This window comes from Nyctibius grandis, chromosome 2, assembly GCF_013368605.1.
Source record: "Nyctibius grandis isolate bNycGra1 chromosome 2, bNycGra1.pri, whole genome shotgun sequence".
NCBI classification, from domain to species: domain Eukaryota; kingdom Metazoa; phylum Chordata; class Aves; order Nyctibiiformes; family Nyctibiidae; genus Nyctibius; species Nyctibius grandis.
Window position 1 is genome coordinate 95,102,609 of NC_090659.1, and position 20,689 is coordinate 95,123,297.

Consider the following 20,689-nt stretch of genomic DNA (forward strand, 5'->3'; position numbering starts at 1 on the left):
TAACTCCATGGATACTCTGCGTTTTAGTGTAAGGCACTTCCGACTCCATCATTTACTGAGAGATACTCATGAGTTTGACAGTATTAGTTACTTTTTTTTCCATCTCGGATCTATGAAAGCTAATGCTGATGTACTAATTTTAGAATTGTTTCTGGTATGGTTATACAAATTTACAGTTTGTCGTTAAGGAAGCCAGCTAATGCTGTAGATCAGTGAAATTGCCCTCAGAGGAGGGGGAGGGAAGATTAAGTGATAACCAGAAAAAAGCTGGGGCGGTAAGAAGTTCAGAACTTTTTTTAGTAGAAAGCGCTGTAATATCTGCCTCAGAACTAGCTGCAAAACTTTGAGAGATAACAGGAGGAAAAACACTTGGTATATGTTAAAATACTAGATTTGTAAAATTACTAAAAAGTAAGTATGGAATGAGCGTAACATCAAAAAATATAGATACCAGTGTCTTACAGGTTTTTGTGTCACATCTGTTTAGACAAGTTATTAAAAAGTTTGGGGTGTTTTGAGTGATTTTTATACTGTTCTGTATCACACTGTCAAAATTCAATTATTTATTTTCAGATTGGGAAGAATGTATTTTTAATGAAGACTTAAATAATAGCCCAAGACTTTTTTTTAATCTTCTCTTGTTCATCTGATTTCCAGTGCACTACTCCTTACCTCTGTTATACTGTATTTTCTCTGATTGTTAAATAACTGTGTGTGAGGCAGGAATGTTTAATTGGAGACATCTTGTTAAATTCTGTCCGCTGAGCGCTTGGAAACTCTGCATGTGCTTCTGCTTTGAAAGCTAAGCACAACATGATGACTGCCAGGTTTTATCTGCCTTGAGCAAATACTAGGTATAGACTGAGGTTAACTAAGCCTGAGATATTCTGTAACAGTAGTCACAGAAGTATTGGCTCAAATTAAGATCAAACTCTGCTTACGAGACAGGTTTATGCCCAAAACTCATAGTTTTGTTACAACTTCAGTTTTTTCTTTCTTCTCTTTGTCATGTGTAATTTTCTTCAGATTGAAATATTTTCTTAAAGTAGTTGATAAATCCATCACGTAAAACAGTTTTCGTGCTTGTGTTGCCATATTTTGTTATGAAACATGGCATGTTGGTTTTGGAACTCCAGTTTCTTTGTCCTGTTTTTCTCTTTTAGATTATACGAAGTACATTGCAAGATATTTATAGTTCTTTTTGCTTTTAAATATAATAGAGCAGTCTGCTCTTAATGGTTTCATGGCACGTACCATCCCCTGGCTAATACTACTTTTTCTAGAGAATTGGTCTTTCTGTACGTGCTCATCCACATCCTCTGCACATTAGCTGTTGTATCGTTTTTTTTATTCAGTTCATAATTCGTTGACACCTTGGTTATGTTGGTAAAAGATACTGTCCTGCTCTTTCAAAAACTGCTGTCTACAAAGTTTCCCGGCACGCTTACCACTTTTAGCTGGATTAAGAGAATTGGTGGTGGTACGTTGTACCTAAATTTGTCCAGCTAATGAGAAACTGGAAAGAACACAAGACTTCAAACTGAATTACTGGCTTTAACCGAAAATCTCAAAGTGGCGCTTCATTGTCGTGTCTCTGCTTGTACTTGGAAAAATAGTTCCTGGAACTGCTCTTAATTGTTGTTCTGGGAACCGAGACTGTGTAAATCAATTAGAAATGAAACTTCTAGAAAGCGTGATGGGGTACTGTGACAATCTGTTTGATTGTTGCCCTAGTAATTACATAAATAAATTCTCTTTACTGCGATAGGCATTTTGTGACCCAGAAGTTCTTCTGAAGAAAGTAACTGCTTGAGTGCTGTTTTGCTCCTGAGTGTTATAATTTTTCATATATGGAAATAACTATAGAAGTGTTGTTCTTAATACTGTGTTATGTCAGTCATGTAATGATCCTTTAAAGCATCTCTTCGTTACTTCCTTTCCTGAAAAAGTCATCACACACTGTAGTGTTTTCACAGTTTAAGCTGGTTGATAGAATTCTCAACTGCAAGATTTTTGGCAGGACATTTTGTTGCTGACTGATATATTATCATTTCCGACAGTCAAATGGTTCCCCTCGGGTGGGTTTAGTTTATGTATTGTGCGCGATTTCTTGTGCTGAGAGGGGGAAAACTCATATCAGTTCAGTTTGTCTTTGAGACCTTTGGCTTTCACCTAAAAATCTTGGGAAGTAAGATTTGTCCAAGAATTAGTCATATTAAATGACTAGGGTTACACTGGGGAGCTAGGCAATAAACGTGCTAATTACTTTAAATACAGATTGTTTCTGTAGCACCACTGCCAGTGCAGACCACAGATCCAGCTGAAAGAGGCTCAGATAATGTTCAGCAAGAAATACACAGTAAGGATTATTGTATTCTGTAGTGCTTTGTGGACCTACATGTGCAGTTGCTTTTTGAAGTAATGTGTATTTTCCACACTCAGAATGTTTTGTAGCAGTTACTTCCACAGCTGAACCCTTGGGCTGTACAAAAAACTAGATGTTTTTGGCTTTCAGTCCTATTGCCTGATAATTTAGTTTGTTGACTCTGATAATCCATGGGCTACTATACTGGCATAATGATAACTCAGTTTTATTATTTTGCTAGTAATTCTTTAAGCTTTGGCTGTTGAGTGTTGAATTGGTGTTTCCAGAATTACTCACATGAACTCTAAATATTTTTTCTTTTCAAATAATGGTAATGTTAGACCCCTTTTTTTAAAATGTAACGTTAAGGTCATTTTCCCCTGTTCATTATTTTTGCTTTTATCGTCATTGATTATTATAGCTATTGTATCATCCAGTCATTGAAAGTTGTGAGATCTTTTTGCAGTGAGTTTATTTTTCCTAAAACTGAATAATTTTGTTCCCTTCTCTTCCCTGCCCCTGCCACATTCCCCTGTCATTTGTGAATGCTCTCAGCAGTCCCAGCAGAGAGCATGAGACTTCACTGATAACCTCTCTCCACTGTGAAAACTGACTATTTATTCATACTTTCAGTATCTGTGGTTTAGCCAAGCCAGTAGCTGCATTTCCATCTGCCTGGTGCAGTACTTTCTTTAAAGAGCCTTACCTGAAGAAGCCTGTCAGAGCCTCTGATCTGAAGGTCTGGAGATCTTCTGCAGGATCACCCTGTTCACAGATGTGTTGACTGCTTTAGAGGAGAAACCTGGCAATTTGTGAGGCATGACTTCCCTTTCTCTGCCCTGGTACTGCCACTGAAAGATGGTGTCTTGTGTCATCCTCCAGCTGCTCGTTTCTGTCTCTTCGTTTGACCAAATGCAAACACTTGCATTGCCATAAGGTGAACTAGATAGGTGAGCTGCTCTGAATGTAAAATGAAGGCCTCCCCTGCCAAATGTGTTTAAATAAAACAGCAAAAAAACCTCCAACTGAATAAAAACCACCACCACAACAACAAAACCACAGTTACCTGAACCAGATCTCCAACTCTGCTGACACAAGAGGGGCTGGGGATGGTGGGGAGGAGGGACGGAGGGAGCAGGTTGATGGAGAAGTTTGGGACTGTGTCTTTTGGTGGAATACTGGCTTGTACTGACTTAGAGTATTTGTGTAGTTAAGACTTCAATGTGCTGAATATTAACTCCTTAGTTACTCCACAAGCCTTTCTTTTGCTTTATAAAAAATGCTGTAAGTTGTGTGAGTCTCGAGCAGAAAAACTGCTGAAGAAAGTGGTGCAAGAACCTACTGCAAGCCGTAGTAGTTTAAACAAAATAGTTGAATAAAAATGTAGTTCTTCTTGTAGACTGTCTTTCAAAACTCCTTTCAAAGTGATTTTTAAAAAGTTAGTCTCACAGGCTTGGCAAATAGGAGCAGTCTGGGTGACCAGTTCATTTTTCTCTTCAATATTCAACGGGTGATTGGTTTGCAGAGCTACAAAGCAATAGCTGTGTCAGTAGTTTCCCTATTTGCAGAGCGTTATCGTTAGCCTGTGTAATATTTTTGAACATAATAGTATTAGTCACTATCTTAACACAGAAGGTCTATCATCTTCATGGTTAAAATTTAAAAACTGGAGAAAAAAATTGAAGTTGCTGGAATCCCTGGGTCATCTTTAAATTTGTTTTACTTTTTAATTTAGCTCGACTCTGCTGCTATTGTTAAAAGCAGCTATCACCCCAAATACCTCATCGTGCCTGTCAACTGTTTGTCTTGCTGTGATACACTTCTTGAGGTTTTTTTTTTTTTTTCTCTCCCCACACCTTCCTGTAATTTCTGGGGAAGACACGTGTGTGGTGGGCCTCTCAAGTTCGATGGCTGTTTTCACAATCATCCTCCTCCATTGCTAGGAAGCGTATCTTGATGATGCTCTTGTATCCTGTAGTGAGGTGCTCCCATGGACCTTTACTGAGAGACCCTGTAAAACATAGAGAATGTGTTAATATAAAACCGTCTGGTGAACAGCAATTTTAGGAGTGGAGGGGTTGAAAATTGTGGTATTGATTATTCTGAAATAATGTTTGAATTCTACCAAGATTTGCCAGGTCTCTCCAGAGGCTTTTGAGGAAGACTAGATTATCGCAAAACTGTAAAAAGAATGGATTTACAGCATCATTTAAAGCAACACAAGTTTAAGATGCATACCCAGGCTCTGGCGACCTGGCTTTCCTTCTCTGGAAAGATTTGAACTTTTCCGGTAGGCCTTCAAATAGCCTCTGATAGGAAATCTCAGTTTCTCCCATTAGAGATGCTTGATTTCATATTAATAAGTATCTATATTAATTAGAGACTGCCTAAATCAGTTCCACATTTCCACAATGGGTCCTACTTGCCAGACCAGAAGCAGTTATTGTTTTTCTGGTGCAATAACTATTACTGTTTTGTTGGGTTTTTTTTTTTAATTTTATGAGAAACTGGAACATGAGAGAACTGAACTTGAAAATTCCGAACAGGCTTGAGGCTGGGGCACCTGCTTTCAGGTCAGCTCCTCGCGTGCTTTGTGTCAAGAACTTCAAATAATCAAAGTTGTCATGATTTGTATGTGTATCAGTATGTGCTTGTCACTTCCTCCGTAGTTTATGACTTTCTAAGCCTCTTGTGTGAGGAGGAAAAGCCCATCAAAATATCACTGTCAAATGACCAGAACTAATTAACAGTTACTGGTTTCTTTTCTGCCTTCTTTTTCCCTGTGCGTACTATGTGTTTAGATAAAAGGAGACCCTCACAAAGCTTGATGACAGTATTACTTGGTCTTAAATGCTGGAGATGAATAAGTTAGGAATAGGACTTGTATTAAACATACATTTGCTCTAAGGAGTTAAAAGCAGATCTGTCAGTATTCTTACATGAATTAAACAATTAACGCTGCAGTTGTTAATGTTTTTCTTTATAAATTTTTAAGAACAAGCCCTAATAGGAGCATAATTTATGTAGCACAACTCATAGGTATGAAATTAAAGCATGGTCCTTAAATACTATTTAAATTTAGACTGTGAAGTATATTTTGTTTTGGCAGGCCTAAATTATTTTGGAATTCTGAATACTAATTGTCACGTGAAGCTTCTGAAAATACAATTGTGCAAGCAAAAGTCAACTTTCTGAGCATGCAATTCTGTCAAGGGAAAGAGGGGTGGAAATAGCTCACACCGATCCAGTCCTTGCACTTCCATTCCAAAGCTGTCAATTCTAAATCAGCTTTGTTTTGCCTTGCAAAATCACAGCCACCTTTTAGCATATTATGAAGAAGAATGTTTCTTAAGGTTATGTATTGTATTGACTGATTCAATAATTTGAGGTGGTGTTGATTATTTAAAAACAAACAAACAACAAAAAAAAGGCAAAAAAACCCCCAAACAAAAAAAAACAAACAAACCAAAAAAAAAAAACCAAACCAAAAATAACCCCAAGGGAGATTGGCATTGAGGTATACACATAGTATAGTGATAAACACTGCATTAAAATTTATTGCAGACAAATAACTAAAACTTAAAAATCTATTAGGAAATTATTATAAAGAATAAAAACATAAAGCAATAGAAAATAAAGACAAAAGCAGTTTTTAGAATACTGCAAACTGCTAATTGGCGCTGCTGAGAGTAAAGCTGCTCAGGGACTTCCTCTGTAGTCAGTGGAGTGCTCCCAAACCCCAGGGCAGCTGTTCCATGTATTTAAGGATTTAGGTCTTTCATTTAATCTTTTAATGGAAACCAAAGTCCAGTTAAACATGTTGTTGGGACAGAGCTGATGTAAAGATCAGGAAGCTGGGAAGCACCTGTGTGTCCTGTAGTTTCACCATAGCCAAATAAAGATTAGCCAACAAGAAATTCTGCCTGTTCTGTCCATAAAAGGAGCTTTCAGATTGGGGAAAATCACTGCAGATGCTTGCGATGCAGGTGTTGCTGCAGGGGAGCTGCCTGCAGAGGCACATTTAATTCCCCTCTTAATTCACAGAGTTAAGCGTTGCAGAGTTATAGTTAGCCCTGGGTAGCGTGAGAGGGGACTGAGTCAAATTTCAGTCTTATTCTTCGTTCTGATGCCAGTGGCTGTTTGACCCTAAGAAATTTTAGGCCTTAATTGCTTTCTGCTTTTTGGCGCTAATAAAATGGGTCTTCTCTAGCCATCACAGGGAAGTCTCAGATGAAAAGCAGCATTTCACTTAATTAGTAAAACTTATTCTGTGGCTGCATCTAATAACATTAATCACTTACTGAGCATCAAAGTAAAAACTGCAAAACTCCTTTCACGTGAAAGGAATGCATTAGAGGTGACCTGTTGACCCGAGGTGCTGCTTAAAAGCTTTCAAAAGCAATATAAAATTTGTAAAAGATAATGTGAATAATGTCACTTTAGAAACAAGTTACTGATAAACATTCCTGTTCAATAAAGCTGGACCCAGGGGTTAAAGTTCTTTTGTGACTATTACTTAGAGGACTGGTAATTGTCTGGTTAATGACATTGTATCTCTCTCATTCAAGCGAGAGGTAGATTGTTGAATACCAAGTAGTGAGACTAAATCCGAACAGAGTTTGCCCTGATAAGCTTGAAAACTCCCTGCAAGCTGCAGATTGTGCTTCAGATTCACTGAATAGAGGTCTTTTTCATATTTAAATATTAAGAAAGGGGGGCAAGGCTGTAATTAAACCCAGCAATTTTGCACTGTGGAGTGTAGATGCATTTATCATAGAATCATGGAACAATTTGGGTTGGAAGGGACCTTAAAGATCACCTAGTTCCAACCTGCCTGCCACAGGCAGGGACACCTTCCACTAGACCAGGTTGCTCAAAGCCCCATCCGACCTGGCCTTGAACACTGCCAGGGAGGGGGCAGCCACAGCTTCTCTGGGCAACCTGTGCCAGTGTCTCACCACCCTCACAGTAAAGAATTTCTTCCTCATAGCTCATCTAAATCTACCCTCCTTCAGTTTAAAACTGTTGCCCCTCGTCCTGTCACTACTTGCCCTTTTAAAAAGTCCCTCTCCAGCTTTCCTGTAGGCTCCCTTCAGGTACTGGAAGGCTGCTAGAAGGTCTCCCCAGAGCCTTCTCTTCTCCAGGCTGAACAACCCCAACTCTCTCAGCCTGTCTTCATAGGAGAGGTCGTCTCTGCATACTTCTGTGTTATGGTATACTCAGGTTTTTTGTGAGGCACCAGTCTCATCAGTGTAGCGCCTACTTCTCCAACTACGTGGCTATGCATTTGGAAAGCTACCAGCAAGAGTGGTAGGGGTCACTGGGGAAAGAGCACAGAGGGCTTCATCTAAAGTCCTCTTGGCTGTAAGGTGGAAACAGTGATCAGCAGAACACCCACCTTAAATTTCACCAGGTCTGAAAACTAACCTGTTCCTGCCTTGTGCAACTGCAGCGCTAACAAAGTTTCTGCAGTCAGGGTAGGCGTCCTGGCTATGGTTTGCTCAAGGGCACGCATTGAGTCATTGCTTTCTCACATCCCACCATAGCTGATGCCGGCTGGTCTGTATTGCTGGGGGCAGCTGGGTGACAGCACCCCATTTATCTTGTCACATTTTTGACCATAATGTCAATAAGTATTTGTGGGAGCCAAAAAAGATGTGTTGGACTGCCTGCGTCTTGCTACTTGGTCTCTATAAGTAGTTGTTTCTACACAAAGAATATCCTTTTGCTAACTGTAGTTCATCTAACTGATGAAAAGCAGCAGTAGCTTTCATGAATTCCTGTAAGGTAAAGTTTCACATGCCAGTCGGCTGATTGAACAGGTTGTTGTCAGTAAATGCGGGACACCTCATACTCCCTGTTTTCTGTTCGTTCCTGCTTTGCTCCCAGCATTTGCGGTGTTGCTGCCCTGGCTTTTCTTAATGCTTGTTCTGGATCTGCTTGTGATTCTCTGCAGAACTGGCTTCAATCTGGTTTTGCTATTTCTGTTAACTTTCTGCTGCTTTAGTGCATCAAATTGACTGATGTGGAGGTTGACTGATTGTCAAGGCTGGCAAGTAGAAGAGGAGGAGTGGAAATGATGCAAAAGCAGGCAGGTCCCTTCCATAGGTAACAAGCTGCGGTGTCCCCCCACCTTATCTAATGAAATCACACTCTGTGTAGTGAAAATCAGAGCAGGGTCGAGACAGGACCTGGAACTGCTGGTATCAAGTGCTAACTTCAAAAATAGTAACTTTTTCTTCTGTTTCTTCACATCTCATTCCCCTTTATCAACCCCTTTTCCTCCTACTGATGCTTCATTAAAAACAATACTTTCCCAGTCATTTATAGCTAAAATGTGAAATGAATGAAGTGGGATTCACTCTTAGTCAAGGAATCAAGAGTTGTTTCAGCAATGAATTAGTGATTGTCCTGGGAAAGAAACTTAGATTCTTCAGAGCATAGTAAAACGCTGATGGGAATAATAAAAAGGAAGAGGCCAAGTGGCCGGAAGAATGAGAAATGGAGAAGGTCATGTCTCTGCATTTCCAGCAAGGGCAGCGCTGAAAGAAGCAAGTGAGAAGTGTGTGCACTCCTAAGTACAGGGAAAGATGATGCAAACCAGCCCAAGAGCTGATCTGGTTGAGAAATGATGGAGAAATAACTATGTGGTTATGAGTCAGTAACTGGTGTTCTTCTGTTATGGATGGAACAGCTCCAGGATTGCCAAAATCATAATTTAAAAATTACACAATGTGAAAAATTGTAAATCTCAAGTCACTCATGACTTGTTGCTCTGAATTTTTAGTTGATGCACTTCAGAAGAAAAGTTTTTTTAGAAATAAGGTTAAATGGGGAAAGTTTTAATTCTAGAAAATTGAGTCTAGTTTTACTAGGCCTTTTCTTATTGCCTTAGCCAGGTGATACAGCTTGCTTTACGTGCATGCTGTGCTCCTGTTTGTTACTGTAGCTACAGATTTGTCATCTGTGCCATCATATTTTAATATTAGTAGCATACATTTGTAGGGTCAAATAGACCTTAGACAACTGGACGATGCATTATGTACAAGTGTTGAGCTGACTGATTTTACTGCTGTCTTTTGGGGGATCATTTGGAGGAAAATGCTGAATGTCTGGTTTTGCCCACTTCATTCCTAGTCTTATGGACACTGATTTCCCCCTGAGAAGGCAGATATTTGCTAATCAGATGTTCTTCTGTTGCTTCTGGTGTTCTGATGCTGCACAGTTGGAAGGCAACGTTGTGCTCAAGGATGAGTCTCCTGTTTAAAGAAAAATAAAAAAAAAACCAGAAGCCAGCAAGCCTGTGTTTTCAAAATCAATTATAAATACAATGCTAAAATATTTTCCCATGCAGTCTTGCTGTCTCAGCATAATTCTGCTCTGTATGTGACACACAGGCAGCAAAAGCCTGAGATTTTGTTTCTGCAAGACTGCTGTTTATTACTAATGTCAGCAGTAGTACTAATGTTGCTTCAGCCAGAACCTTCTCCATTCCACATACATCCTCTGCATCGCCTCCTACCTCAGGCTCTTAGTGGATTCAGACTTATTCCAGCTGCCTTGCCTAAAGTGCTGATAATTGACCTAAAATCAGAGTGGTTTTTGGTTTTGGGCATGAGGGCAGAGACTTAATGTATCCAGAGTGACTATAACTCTTGCCAGAGGTAGCTCTGGAACATCGTACTGCAGAGATCGACGTAGTCCCCAGTGCAGTTAGATGAGTTATGGCTGTGGTTTGTATATTATCATATCATAGAATTGTTTTTGTTGGAAAGGACCTTTAAGATCATCGAGTCCAACCGTTAACCTAGCACTGCCAGCTCCATCACTAAATCATGTCCCTAAGCACCACATCTACTCATCTTTTAAATACCTTCAGGAATGGTGACTCCACCACTTCCCTGAGCAGCCTGTTCCAATGCTTGATAACCCTTTCCATGAAGAAATTTTTCCTGATACCCAATCTAAACCTCCCCTGGTGCAACTTGAGGCTGTTTCCGCTTGTCTTATTGCTTGTTACCTGGGAGAAGAGACCAACACCCACCTCACTACAACCTCCTTTCAGGTAGTCATAGAGAGCGATAAGGTCTCCCCTGAGCCTCCTTTTCTCCAGACTAAACAACCCCACTTCCCTCAGCTGCTCCTCATAAGACTTGTGCTCTAGACCCTTCACCAGCTTTGTTGCCCTTCTTTGGACTCGCTCCAGCACCTCAGTGTCTTTCTTGTAGTGAGGGGCCCAAAAACGAACACAGTATTCGAGGTGAGGCCTCACCAGTGCCGAGTACCTTGGGTAGGTGTTGTAGCAGAATTGGATTGACACTAGGTACAGCAGTAACTTTTAGTCACTAATGTGGGGTTTGTTTTTTTTTTTCTGCAAAAGTGATCTTTTATGTATTTTCTTGTATTGTTTGCTCTTCTTTTCAGGAATGCCTATTTAACAGGAAGTAATAGGAGACTCTAGAATACAACTATGTCTCAACTCTGCAGTTAGCCTGTATCTAATAGACTGCTATTGAAACAGAAAAAGTGTTTGGTGTATTTAATAGTTAAAATTTGTCAGTTAAATAGTTAAAATTTTTCTGGCAAAACAGGAGTATTCTGAAGTATTTCAAAGCATTAATCTTCTGTTTAGGATCATAGTTTGGGGGTTGTTTTTAGAGAAGAAGGAACAAAATCCATCCAATGTGGTTGTCTGTTCTCAGTAAAACGTACCGTTACTGTCATTCTTGTAGGGGTCACCTCTGTTCGATCTCATCAAGCAGTCAAAAGAACGAGAAGGCCAAACTGATCAGCCTGAGCCCACTTCCACTCTCAATCTGCCTCTGCAACATAATCACACTGCAGCAGACCTGTAAGTGACATGTGCTTGAGGTCTAGTAAAAGGTGAAGTTAATATCGCCCTTAATATTTAAATCCACTTGTGTTCTGTTTTCCTACTTGTTAAGCTTGATCCTTAGATTATGTTGAACTGTTGTATTTGCTGCTGCTTATTATACATGTAAATTTAGCTAAATCAAATTCTGAAATATTTTTTTCCAAGCCCTCTTAAACTTGTGATTGCAAACTGTTATCTTTCTTGCCCAGGAATAAATAAGTCCCTTTATCAGGTATCTAACCAATAACTTGAATTTTTAATTTCTGATGTGGGAATAACAGGTTACAGTAGCAATTTATTTCTTTTAATGGGGGAAGCGGGAAGAGTTTCCACAAGTATTATTCATATAAAATTGTTCCTTTATCCTGTGATGTCAAGTGCTTAATATATGTTGCATCTCCAGCTATCTTTCCCCTGTGAGATCTCCTAAGAAGAAAGCATCTGGACCTTCTCCAAGTGCTAATTCCACTCCAGATGCTCAGCCAAATGTGACACCCCAAGCACAGAAACCACAGAGATCTACCTCCCTCTCTCTGTTCTACAAAAAAGGTTTGTTGCTTCTGTACGTGCTGAAATTGCAAAGTTACCTGTTGTTATTTCTCCTTCTTGGGGTTTGGACCTCAACATTTCTTAAAAGATTATAATAGAATCTGTAGAAAAACACAGTGCAAACCCTCAGCTGCCTCTGGAAGAAACAGTAAAATGCACTCTATGCACTGCAAGTTTGAACTTGCAGATGTCATGGGAAGCTTAAGAACTGGGCAAGCATATATGGTGCTTCCCCTGAATGCTTTCCCAAGCTTTGACTTTCTCCAGCTCAGGGACTTTCCTGAGCCTTTTCTTATGTGTCGGCTTAGTAACTCTCAGTAGATTCATGTTCCAAATGCTTGTTCAGAATTTTTGAATCGACATAGACATACGTGTGCAGCATTGTTTGGTGTGGACTTTGGTGCGTCCACTGCCTGCTGTGTGAAGAATGTTTTTCATTTATTCTGAACCTTACTTCTACTGCCTTCATTTGATGGCTGGTAGTTTTTGTAGTGGGAGATAGTGAATGTTCAGTTGCTGTCCATCCTCTATCATGTTCCTTTTATTGTACCTCTATTATTACAATTTCTGTTTATTTTTGTTCTCTGTTTCTGAAGTGTATCTACTGGCCTATCTTCGACTACGTAACCTGTTCTTTCGGCTTCTCCCTGAACATCCTGACCTGGAACCCTTGATCTGGACCCTCTTCCAGCACACACTGCAAAATGAGTATGAGCTTATGAGAGACAGGCACTTGGACCAGGTAACATTAAGAAATTTTTTTTCAAAAAGTTTAGAAAGATTCTCTTGAACAAAATGTCCCTTATATATTCTTTAACAACTAGAAATCATAATCTGAATTTTTATTTCTCTATTTATCACTCAAAGAAGGAATTAATTTAGAGTGTGGTCTCCTTTTGATTGACTCAGGCTTTTTAATTACTGGCATTTACTTACTGTAAGATCTTCAAAATGGTGTTTACAGCCATTTTCAAAATTAGTTGATTGTGATACAGAAACGGAGGGAACAGTAGTTGACTTATTTCACAGAATCGCAGAATGTTAGGGATTGGAAGGGACCTCGAAAGATCATCTAGTCCAATCCCCCTGCCGGAGCAGGATTACCTAGACCATATCACACAGGAACGCGTCCAGGTGGGTTTTGAATGTCTCCAGAGAAGGAGACTCCACAGCCTCTCTGGGCAGCCTGTTCCAGTGTTCAGTTACCCTCACTGTAAAGAAGTTTTTCCTCATATTTAGGTGGAACCTCCTGTGTTCCAGCTTGCACCCATTGCCCCTTGTCCTGTCAAGGGATGTCACTGAGAAGAGCCTGGCTCCATCCTCATGACACTTGCCCTTTACATATTTATAAACATTAATGCGGTCACCCCTCAGTCTCCTCTTCTCTAAGCTAAAGAGACCCAGCTCCCTCAGCCTCTCCTCAGAAGGGAGATGTTCCACCTCCTTAATCATCTTCGTGGCCCTGTGCTGGACTCTCTCTAGCAGTTCCTTGTCCTTCTTGAACTGAGGGGCCCAGAACTGGACACAATATTCCAGATGCGGCCTCACCAGGGCAGAGTAGAGGGGGAGGAGAACCTCTCGTGACCTGCTAACCACACCCCTTTCTAATACACCCATTTCCTGGAAGTTCATACGAAGTTGAGTTGCATGCTGGTTTACAGAGCACAATCAGTAATAGAAAGCTCATCAATTGATTTCTTAACTTGAAGAAGCTGAATTAGTTTTCTGGATTTCCAGTTGTCTTGTCTTGTTTCTTTAATAGATCATGATGTGTTCCATGTATGGCATATGCAAAGTAAAGAATGTAGATCTTAGATTTAAAACAATAGTTTCGGCATACAAGGAGCTTCCCAACACGAATCAAGAGGTATGGAAATTCTTTAATGTTATCCCTCCGTAAAAATGTTATAAACTATTTTTTTCTCTCTGTCTAAAACAAACAAAAACTACACTTGAACATGCAAAAGAAAACTTCCGCTTCACTGCATCTTTGTTTTGTGGAGGAGAAAACTGGCTCTAATAGTAAATGTCTCTTTAAATATCTTGCACAAATGGTTTGGTAACTCTCCTCAGAAAGCAAACTTCATTCCACCTTTTCACTTAAAGATGGTAAATAGTGGTTTATGATTCTATTTGGAAACTAGATGAAAGATTCAGGTCTAGAGCTAATAGGATTTTCAGAAGCAACCCAGGTTCCTTTAAGAGTTACCTAACTTCCATGGAGCATTGAGGGAAGAGAAGCAGAAGTAGAAACTCTCAATAGAAATATGGTTAGATATCAAATGGACATGTATGGTTATGTACCAAACAGGTGTGTATGTATTAAAGTTACAGGCTTAAGTCTGACATTAAGAAGTTCCTTTATTTGTAAGGGCCTTACTGTACTTACATTTTTGCACGAAATAGTAATTAAATGAATAGGAAAGAAACGTCACCAAACAGTTAATTGAACTGTAGACATCCTTTTAGTAGCAGAATTTCTCATAGTATATTTGTGCATCTTGGCTAAACTCCAGACTTTTTGCCTCGAAGCCTAAAGAACTATTTTATCCACATCAGGTCAGTAATGATTTTTTTAGCCTTCCAAGGCGTGCACAGTAGCGAAGGCTTTTTTTGACAATTGGGTGTGTGAAAGTAAATGGAGTTTAAATTTGGAAAACTGATGAACTGCGTTTGCACTAAGGGGCTGTGCCAATTAAATTAAGTCGATGCTTCTGCTGATGTTCATACATGTTTGGAAAAAAACCAACAATTTAGAACAGTTCTAAATAATAGTTACAAAAACTTGCATACAATACACGTGCCATCTTAGCTCTTATCTAACACAGACTTTATGAATGGGTTTATGAGTTTGTCAAATGTAAAATTTTCATCCCTTTGTTTTTTAATCTGTGTATGATTTTCTCACCCTATGTAGACTTTCAAACGTGTTCTTATCAGGGAAGAACAATATGACTCCATTATAGTCTTCTACAACTTAGTGTTTATGCAGAAGCTGAAAACAAACATTTTGCAGTATGCCTCCAACAGGGTAAGCTGTGAGTTGTGTTCAGTATTCATTATTTAATAGAATAGCAATATATAGACAATAAAACCTTATGATTATTTTATTATTTTTATAGCCTCCCACTCTGTCACCTATCCCACACATTCCTCGCAGCCCTTACCAGTTTTCCAACTCTCCTCGGCGTGTCCCTGCTGGCAATAACATCTACATCTCACCCTTGAAGAGCCCATACAAATTCTCTGATGGTTTTCAGTCGCCCACAAAGATGACTCCAAGGTCTAGGTAGGTTGTTGACAAGCATTTCTTTGACTAAATTAAAGGTATTTGGGGGATTTTAGTGGAAGCAAATTAGAAAACTGCAGAGTCTAGTTTGTCAATAGTCTGTGGTTATTTTATCTTTTCTGGTTAAAAGCTTGTGTCCTGTATTTGGAATCTTTATTTATCTTTGAGCGGTTTTCTGTTTCAGTTTAGTCAGTGTGGTTAAGGAGTTTGTTTTGTTGTTTTTTTTTTTTTTTTAGTTTGTTTGTTTGTTTTTTTAAATAGTCACATCCAAGAGGGATTTTCTGACCCTAGTTGCTTACATGTTGTTGGCTTTGATTCTGGATCACACTCCTGAAAAACACAGATGAGCTTTGTACACTTGTTTAAAGGGAAGATACTTTTTTGGAACAAAGTGGTTCAGAGTATTTAGTTGACTGAGCAGAACATTTAAAACTGTTGGTTACGAGTTCTTAGCAGATGAGGGTGACAGCAAATGTGCAAGTCTCCAGTGGGCTTTTCAAATTAGGATCAAGTGAGTCCCATTGCACCTGGCCCACTGTGTACAAAAATTAAAATGTCATCGCATATTTTAGGTTGAAGTCCTGCATGGTTTTGATTAGCAAACACTTCAAGGTACTGATGAAAAGATGATTATCTGGGTACCCAGCAGTGAAGAGTCTTCCTGCTGATAAGGGACAGACTGTGGGGGGCCACTGATTCTTTCAAACCACAGTTTCTTTTCTGTCTGCGTGGTACGGTTGATTTGGCGATTCAGCATTCACTGGTCCGAATGGAAAAGTGAACTGTATCGACACAGTGAAATGCGATCTGGGTTAACGCACTGTTAATGCAGAGAGGGAGGAAGAGACTTTGATAATGTCTTATGCTAAGCTGTGCAAATTAGCGGATATAATTAGGGTTAAATATAGCTTAATCTTAGTGTTAAATATAGCTTAATCTTAAATGCTTCTCTTCTTCATTTTACAGAATTTTGGTATCAATTGGTGAATCATTTGGGGTGAGTTTTAACATTTTTAATGTCTGGTCTTGAATGCACGTAACTTTTGGAGGAGTGGGGTAGCTTGCTGACACCCGTAGAACTGGCCAGTGAGTGTCTCTAATCTAACGTAGTGTTTTATGGAATTTGTGAGCACAAAGATTATAAGGGTGTCCTGTTAACTGCTTTCAAATATCCAGACTTCACTTCAAAAATGTTTTGCATTTTATTTCAGTTGCTTTGAAAGAAGATAGAGTTCTTAAACTGCAGAGTTTTAGAACTCCTAATTTTTTTTTAGTGGATAATCTGGAAAGTTTGAGTAGTTTTGGGATTTATTAGCAATTCTTTCCCTATTTTCTTCTAATTTCAGACTTCTGAAAAGTTTCAAAAAATCAACCAGATGGTGTGCAACAGTGACTGCCAGCTAAAACGTAGCGCAGAAGTAAGCGCTGCTCCTAAGCCACTGAAGAGGCTGCGCTTTGATATAGAAGGGCAAGACGAAGCAGATGGAAGGTGAGAGATTGTTCTTGGCTTTTCAGTAATCTTGCGTATATTTGGTTCTTAGGGCCTTCCATCCTAACTTCTGTTAATTTGTGAACTTTAGTAAATATATTAAATGAGAGATGGTAGCATAATGCTTCTCAGTTAGACACTTTGATGTCAGAAGCAAGGATTCATTCAGTGCCTACACATCCAGCATCCCAGTGTTACTGCTAAGTGCTAAACCATGCTGTCGTCTTGAGTGAGTCTTTTAAAAAACAAACCCCAAGTTTTTTTAGATGTATGAGAAATCAAGCAACTCTTTAGCGTGGAGGAAAAAGTGCGTCTTTGTCAGAGAAAACAATAGCACTGAAATGAACTAGCCTTGATTTACAGTTAGGTTTACTAGGATAAAAAGCTAGATTTGGGTTTTTCTTAACTTCCGCTTAATCAAATCCTTTCTGTCTGCAGCAAACACCTACCCCAGGAGTCCAAGTTCCAACAAAAGCTTGCAGAAATGAGTGAGTATTATTTTTTTCATTAACTGCACAGCAGTGAGTGCCTTGGATGAAAGAGTTCGTGCCCACTCAGATAAAAACATTGCTCAACATTTGATATCATTTCAGTAACTTGGTCAGGTTTTTGTACTTGCTCCATTTAATTTTGAAAATGCAGATTATAAAATGGAAATCCTCAAAAGCCTTTTTGAGGATCTTAAATGGCACAGCAGCATAGAAGGATGCTATACTACATGTGAATAAGAAAATGAGCATGACACATTCTTCCTAAACACTAGAATTCTTGAAATGGAATTAAATGCTTGCCAAGGCTTTCCCATTTGTTCCAGTGACAGACCCTTAGCTGAAGCTTGCAGGTAGAAATCAGTAGCAGTGCAGCAGCATTTAGTTGACCAGAACACCTTTTTAGGCGATAATGGTATAGTAAAGGAAAATTATATACACAGGAAAATTGTATGTGATTTTGTATGCTGCTTTTGCTGTCTTTTATACTAAAATGCCCGAGGCGGCTTTTTCTTCTACTGCGGATCAGCATTTCTTTCAGATTTTTGGGGATCACTTTTCTGTTTTTCAAATAAAATGGAAATCTAGCTCATGAGAAGCAAAACATCCTGGTCCCCGCATCTGAGTTTGTATTTTCCACCCCCGAGACCAGGCATTCTCACTCTCTGGTGGAACCTGAGCTCTGTAGCTGAGTGGGTTTGCCCGTTAAAAATTCTTACTTAGCAAGTGTTTGTTCATCAGGATAGGTATGAGTCCGGATCCAGGCACCTCTCGTTTATTTTAGGATAAGGGAAATGTTTCAGTGTTTACTTGTGGCAGAGGTTAAGAAGGGATGTTCTATCTCATGTCCAGTTGTGTTAGTGTGTGTTACTGGGGGGGGAAAGGCATTTCCTGAGCAGGCTGGCTGTGGGGACTGGGTAGCCCACAGCATCTGCCTGGCAGCAAGACGAGATCCCTATGTGATGCAGTCCATCTGCCCGCCTTGAGGATGAAAACAGACAAAGTGAGGGTACACAAGCAATGAGAACTTGAATGAACAGGTGGAATGAATTTCTTAAGATGTCTGAGATTGAACAAGACTTGCTGAAGTGACTCAGAATTACGTGTTTATTTTAAAATGAGGGATTTGTTTTATTTAGAATAGTGTACTTCTATTCCTTGTCGTTACAAATTTTTACAATAAATAATCACATCCAAAGTAATTCTGAAGAAAGTATTTAATTCTTGTTTTGTTTTCTTGTTTAGCATCTACTCGAACAAGAATGCAAAAGCAGAAGCTGAATGATGGAAATGATACCTCAGCCAGTGAAGAAAAGTGAGATTCTTCTCAGGACGAGGGGCTGCACTGAAGACCCTCTTACCTTGTTTTTGTTTTACAGCCTTCATTGACTTGCTTTTTTAGTTGCTTTTTATTCCAAACTGCTAGTTGAAAGCATTTGGACTTTTTAATTTTTTAAATGTTTTTCATGATACTTTGCCTTATGATGTACCATATATACGATGTAAGCCACTGAATTTAATTTATATATTTTTTGAGGATTTTAAAAACACTTGGAAGGTGTCTTAGTTTCCTATTGCAACATGACTGATTTAAGCCAATTCAGTCTACTTGGATTGAATTTTTCTCTCTAAAGACAAAATGTTAACAAGAATGATTTGAAATGCACTAATTTTGTTTCTTAGATTTCATTTGTAATTTTCGTGACTTGCAAATTTTGAAAATGAGGGGCCAGATACTGCAAAGATTTCTGTCTCTGTATATAATTAGCACATCACATTCCCGTTAACTTAAACTGTGCAGCAGTCGGAGACCTCGCAGAGTCAGGGCCTCGCATTAGAAGTACAACCTGACTTCAGAGTGAACTCATTATGTAGCCGTACTACTGAAACCAGTACTTAGCGTTTTGTAGTATTCCTTCCCCAGCTCTCCCCCCAGTGTAATTTCAGAGGGCATTTACACTGTCCATCAGTTTGAATTTCATGGGATATGAATCCCACAGAGATTCCTCCCAGAATCCCACAGAGAATTTTCCCAGAAGCTGAAGCTTCGTCCCATATGCAGAGTACTTGGTGTGCACTTTCTTATCTTGGAAAATCTCAATTATTAAAAAAAAAAAAGAACCCCAAACCTAAATCCCACCTGGTACACGTAAGATTTCACAATTCTAATGATGTAGAATGTTGATTTCTTCAAATTTTCACCTGACTGTAGCCAAGCCAACTAGCTTGAGCAACAGGCACCAAACCTCTTTCCTATAGCTGAAAGCACTGTCTCCAGTTGGGTGCCAGGTAAGAGTAGCCTGGTGCTTAAAAGCACAGGGCATCTCCCCTTGGCCTTCCTGCAGCAGCATCTGCACAAAAGCCGAACTTGATGAGCTCACATTGGGAAAATGAGTCTGCCTTATTTTACCGAAAGGACAGAGTTTAATATGCAACTTGTGAACTGTTACAACTAGCAAAAAAAAAAAAAAAAAACACCAAACAAACCTCAAACCCCAAAGCTTTTTTCAGCTTACAAATTTGTAAGTTAAGAGTCAGATACTGGAACTTTTCTTGCAATGATAAAGGGTTTGCAAAATAGCTAGTTAAGGAAAGCACATTTTACTTCCAGTGGACTAAAATACAAGTAAATAAATTAAGTCCTGCTTTAAAATTACCCATTTTTACGAAAGTTAGCTTTTGCAGCTACTTAAATTAAAACAGTGATAGCAGACAAGCATGCTGTTCATTACACAAACATTTTAAAACAACACATCTTCTCTGGGTAGCTTATTTAGAAATTGTTTAGCTGAACCTAGAAAACTTACACTAGTACATTTTAAACATCAGTTCTTGTGTTGAATGGAAGCTAATCCTAGAGGTCCTAAAAATTCTTCGAACAGCACACTGATTTGTCAATGAATTTTAAAATAAAATGGAGTTATTTTTGTAGTCTCAATATGGCTTCAACTTTCTTCCTGAAAAATGTACAGAAATGTTAGAGTACCTTATGTTTATTTTCTCACTTCTCGCAGAGTTTGACAGAATATATGTTAACATGGGGGTATGCCGACCGTAAGCTCTGCTACAGCTGTTGAAGTTTCTTCCATGATCCTTTGGCTAGAGGGGTAACATTACAGAGTCCAGCACCTAAGCAGATTTAGTATTTCTTTACTGTGACAATGTATTTTCTTTGTTCAAACAGACTGAAGGCTTTACATCAAATGTATGATAATATTTTATACAGCTAATCAGTTTCTCTCATTTCAAGATAAATAAAATAGCTTTTAAAAGATATATAGTTGGTAATTTTCTTTTATTAGATGAGAAGGTGACTTCATATGGTAGTGATGTCTTGCTGTATCACACTTCCACCATGATTCTGCAGCTGGTACGAGCAGAGGTCACTCCATCTCCAGTGATTCCCTCTTGGTGCAGAGGTCCAAATAGTTGCACCATTGGGCTTGGAGTCACCTTCAGAAGTTTCTACAGGACATTCTGGGAGTGTTGTTCTCACCAGACCTTTTGTTCCAGGGTCACCATTGGTAACGCTCCTGGCAGACACAGGCCCATATCGTGATCTGGGTCACCGTCACAGCCCTTGCAGAGGTCAGAGAAGTTGGTGCCCACATTTAGAAGCATCCCCATCATTTCA

At 39.2% G+C, this 20,689-nt stretch overlaps 1 protein-coding gene across 3 annotated transcripts in view; it reads left to right on the forward strand.

The window, feature by feature from the left end:
* Positions 1–20,289, forward strand: part of RB1 (RB transcriptional corepressor 1) — an 82,010-nt gene extending 61,721 nt beyond the window's left edge. For all 3 annotated transcript variants that reach the window (XM_068425555.1, XM_068425556.1, XM_068425557.1), the window contains 10 exons: positions 11,098–11,216; positions 11,644–11,789; positions 12,386–12,531; positions 13,552–13,656; positions 14,707–14,820; positions 14,912–15,078; positions 16,045–16,075; positions 16,425–16,567; positions 17,006–17,055; positions 18,301–20,289. In XM_068425555.1, the coding sequence (XP_068281656.1) occupies positions 11,098–11,216; positions 11,644–11,789; positions 12,386–12,531; positions 13,552–13,656; positions 14,707–14,820; positions 14,912–15,078; positions 16,045–16,075; positions 16,425–16,567; positions 17,006–17,055; positions 18,301–18,374 (1,095 nt within the window). In that variant the 3' untranslated portion in view covers positions 18,375–20,289. The remainder of the gene's footprint in view (positions 1–11,097; positions 11,217–11,643; positions 11,790–12,385; positions 12,532–13,551; positions 13,657–14,706; positions 14,821–14,911; positions 15,079–16,044; positions 16,076–16,424; positions 16,568–17,005; positions 17,056–18,300) is intronic.
* The last annotated feature ends 400 nt before the right edge of the window (positions 20,290–20,689 follow it).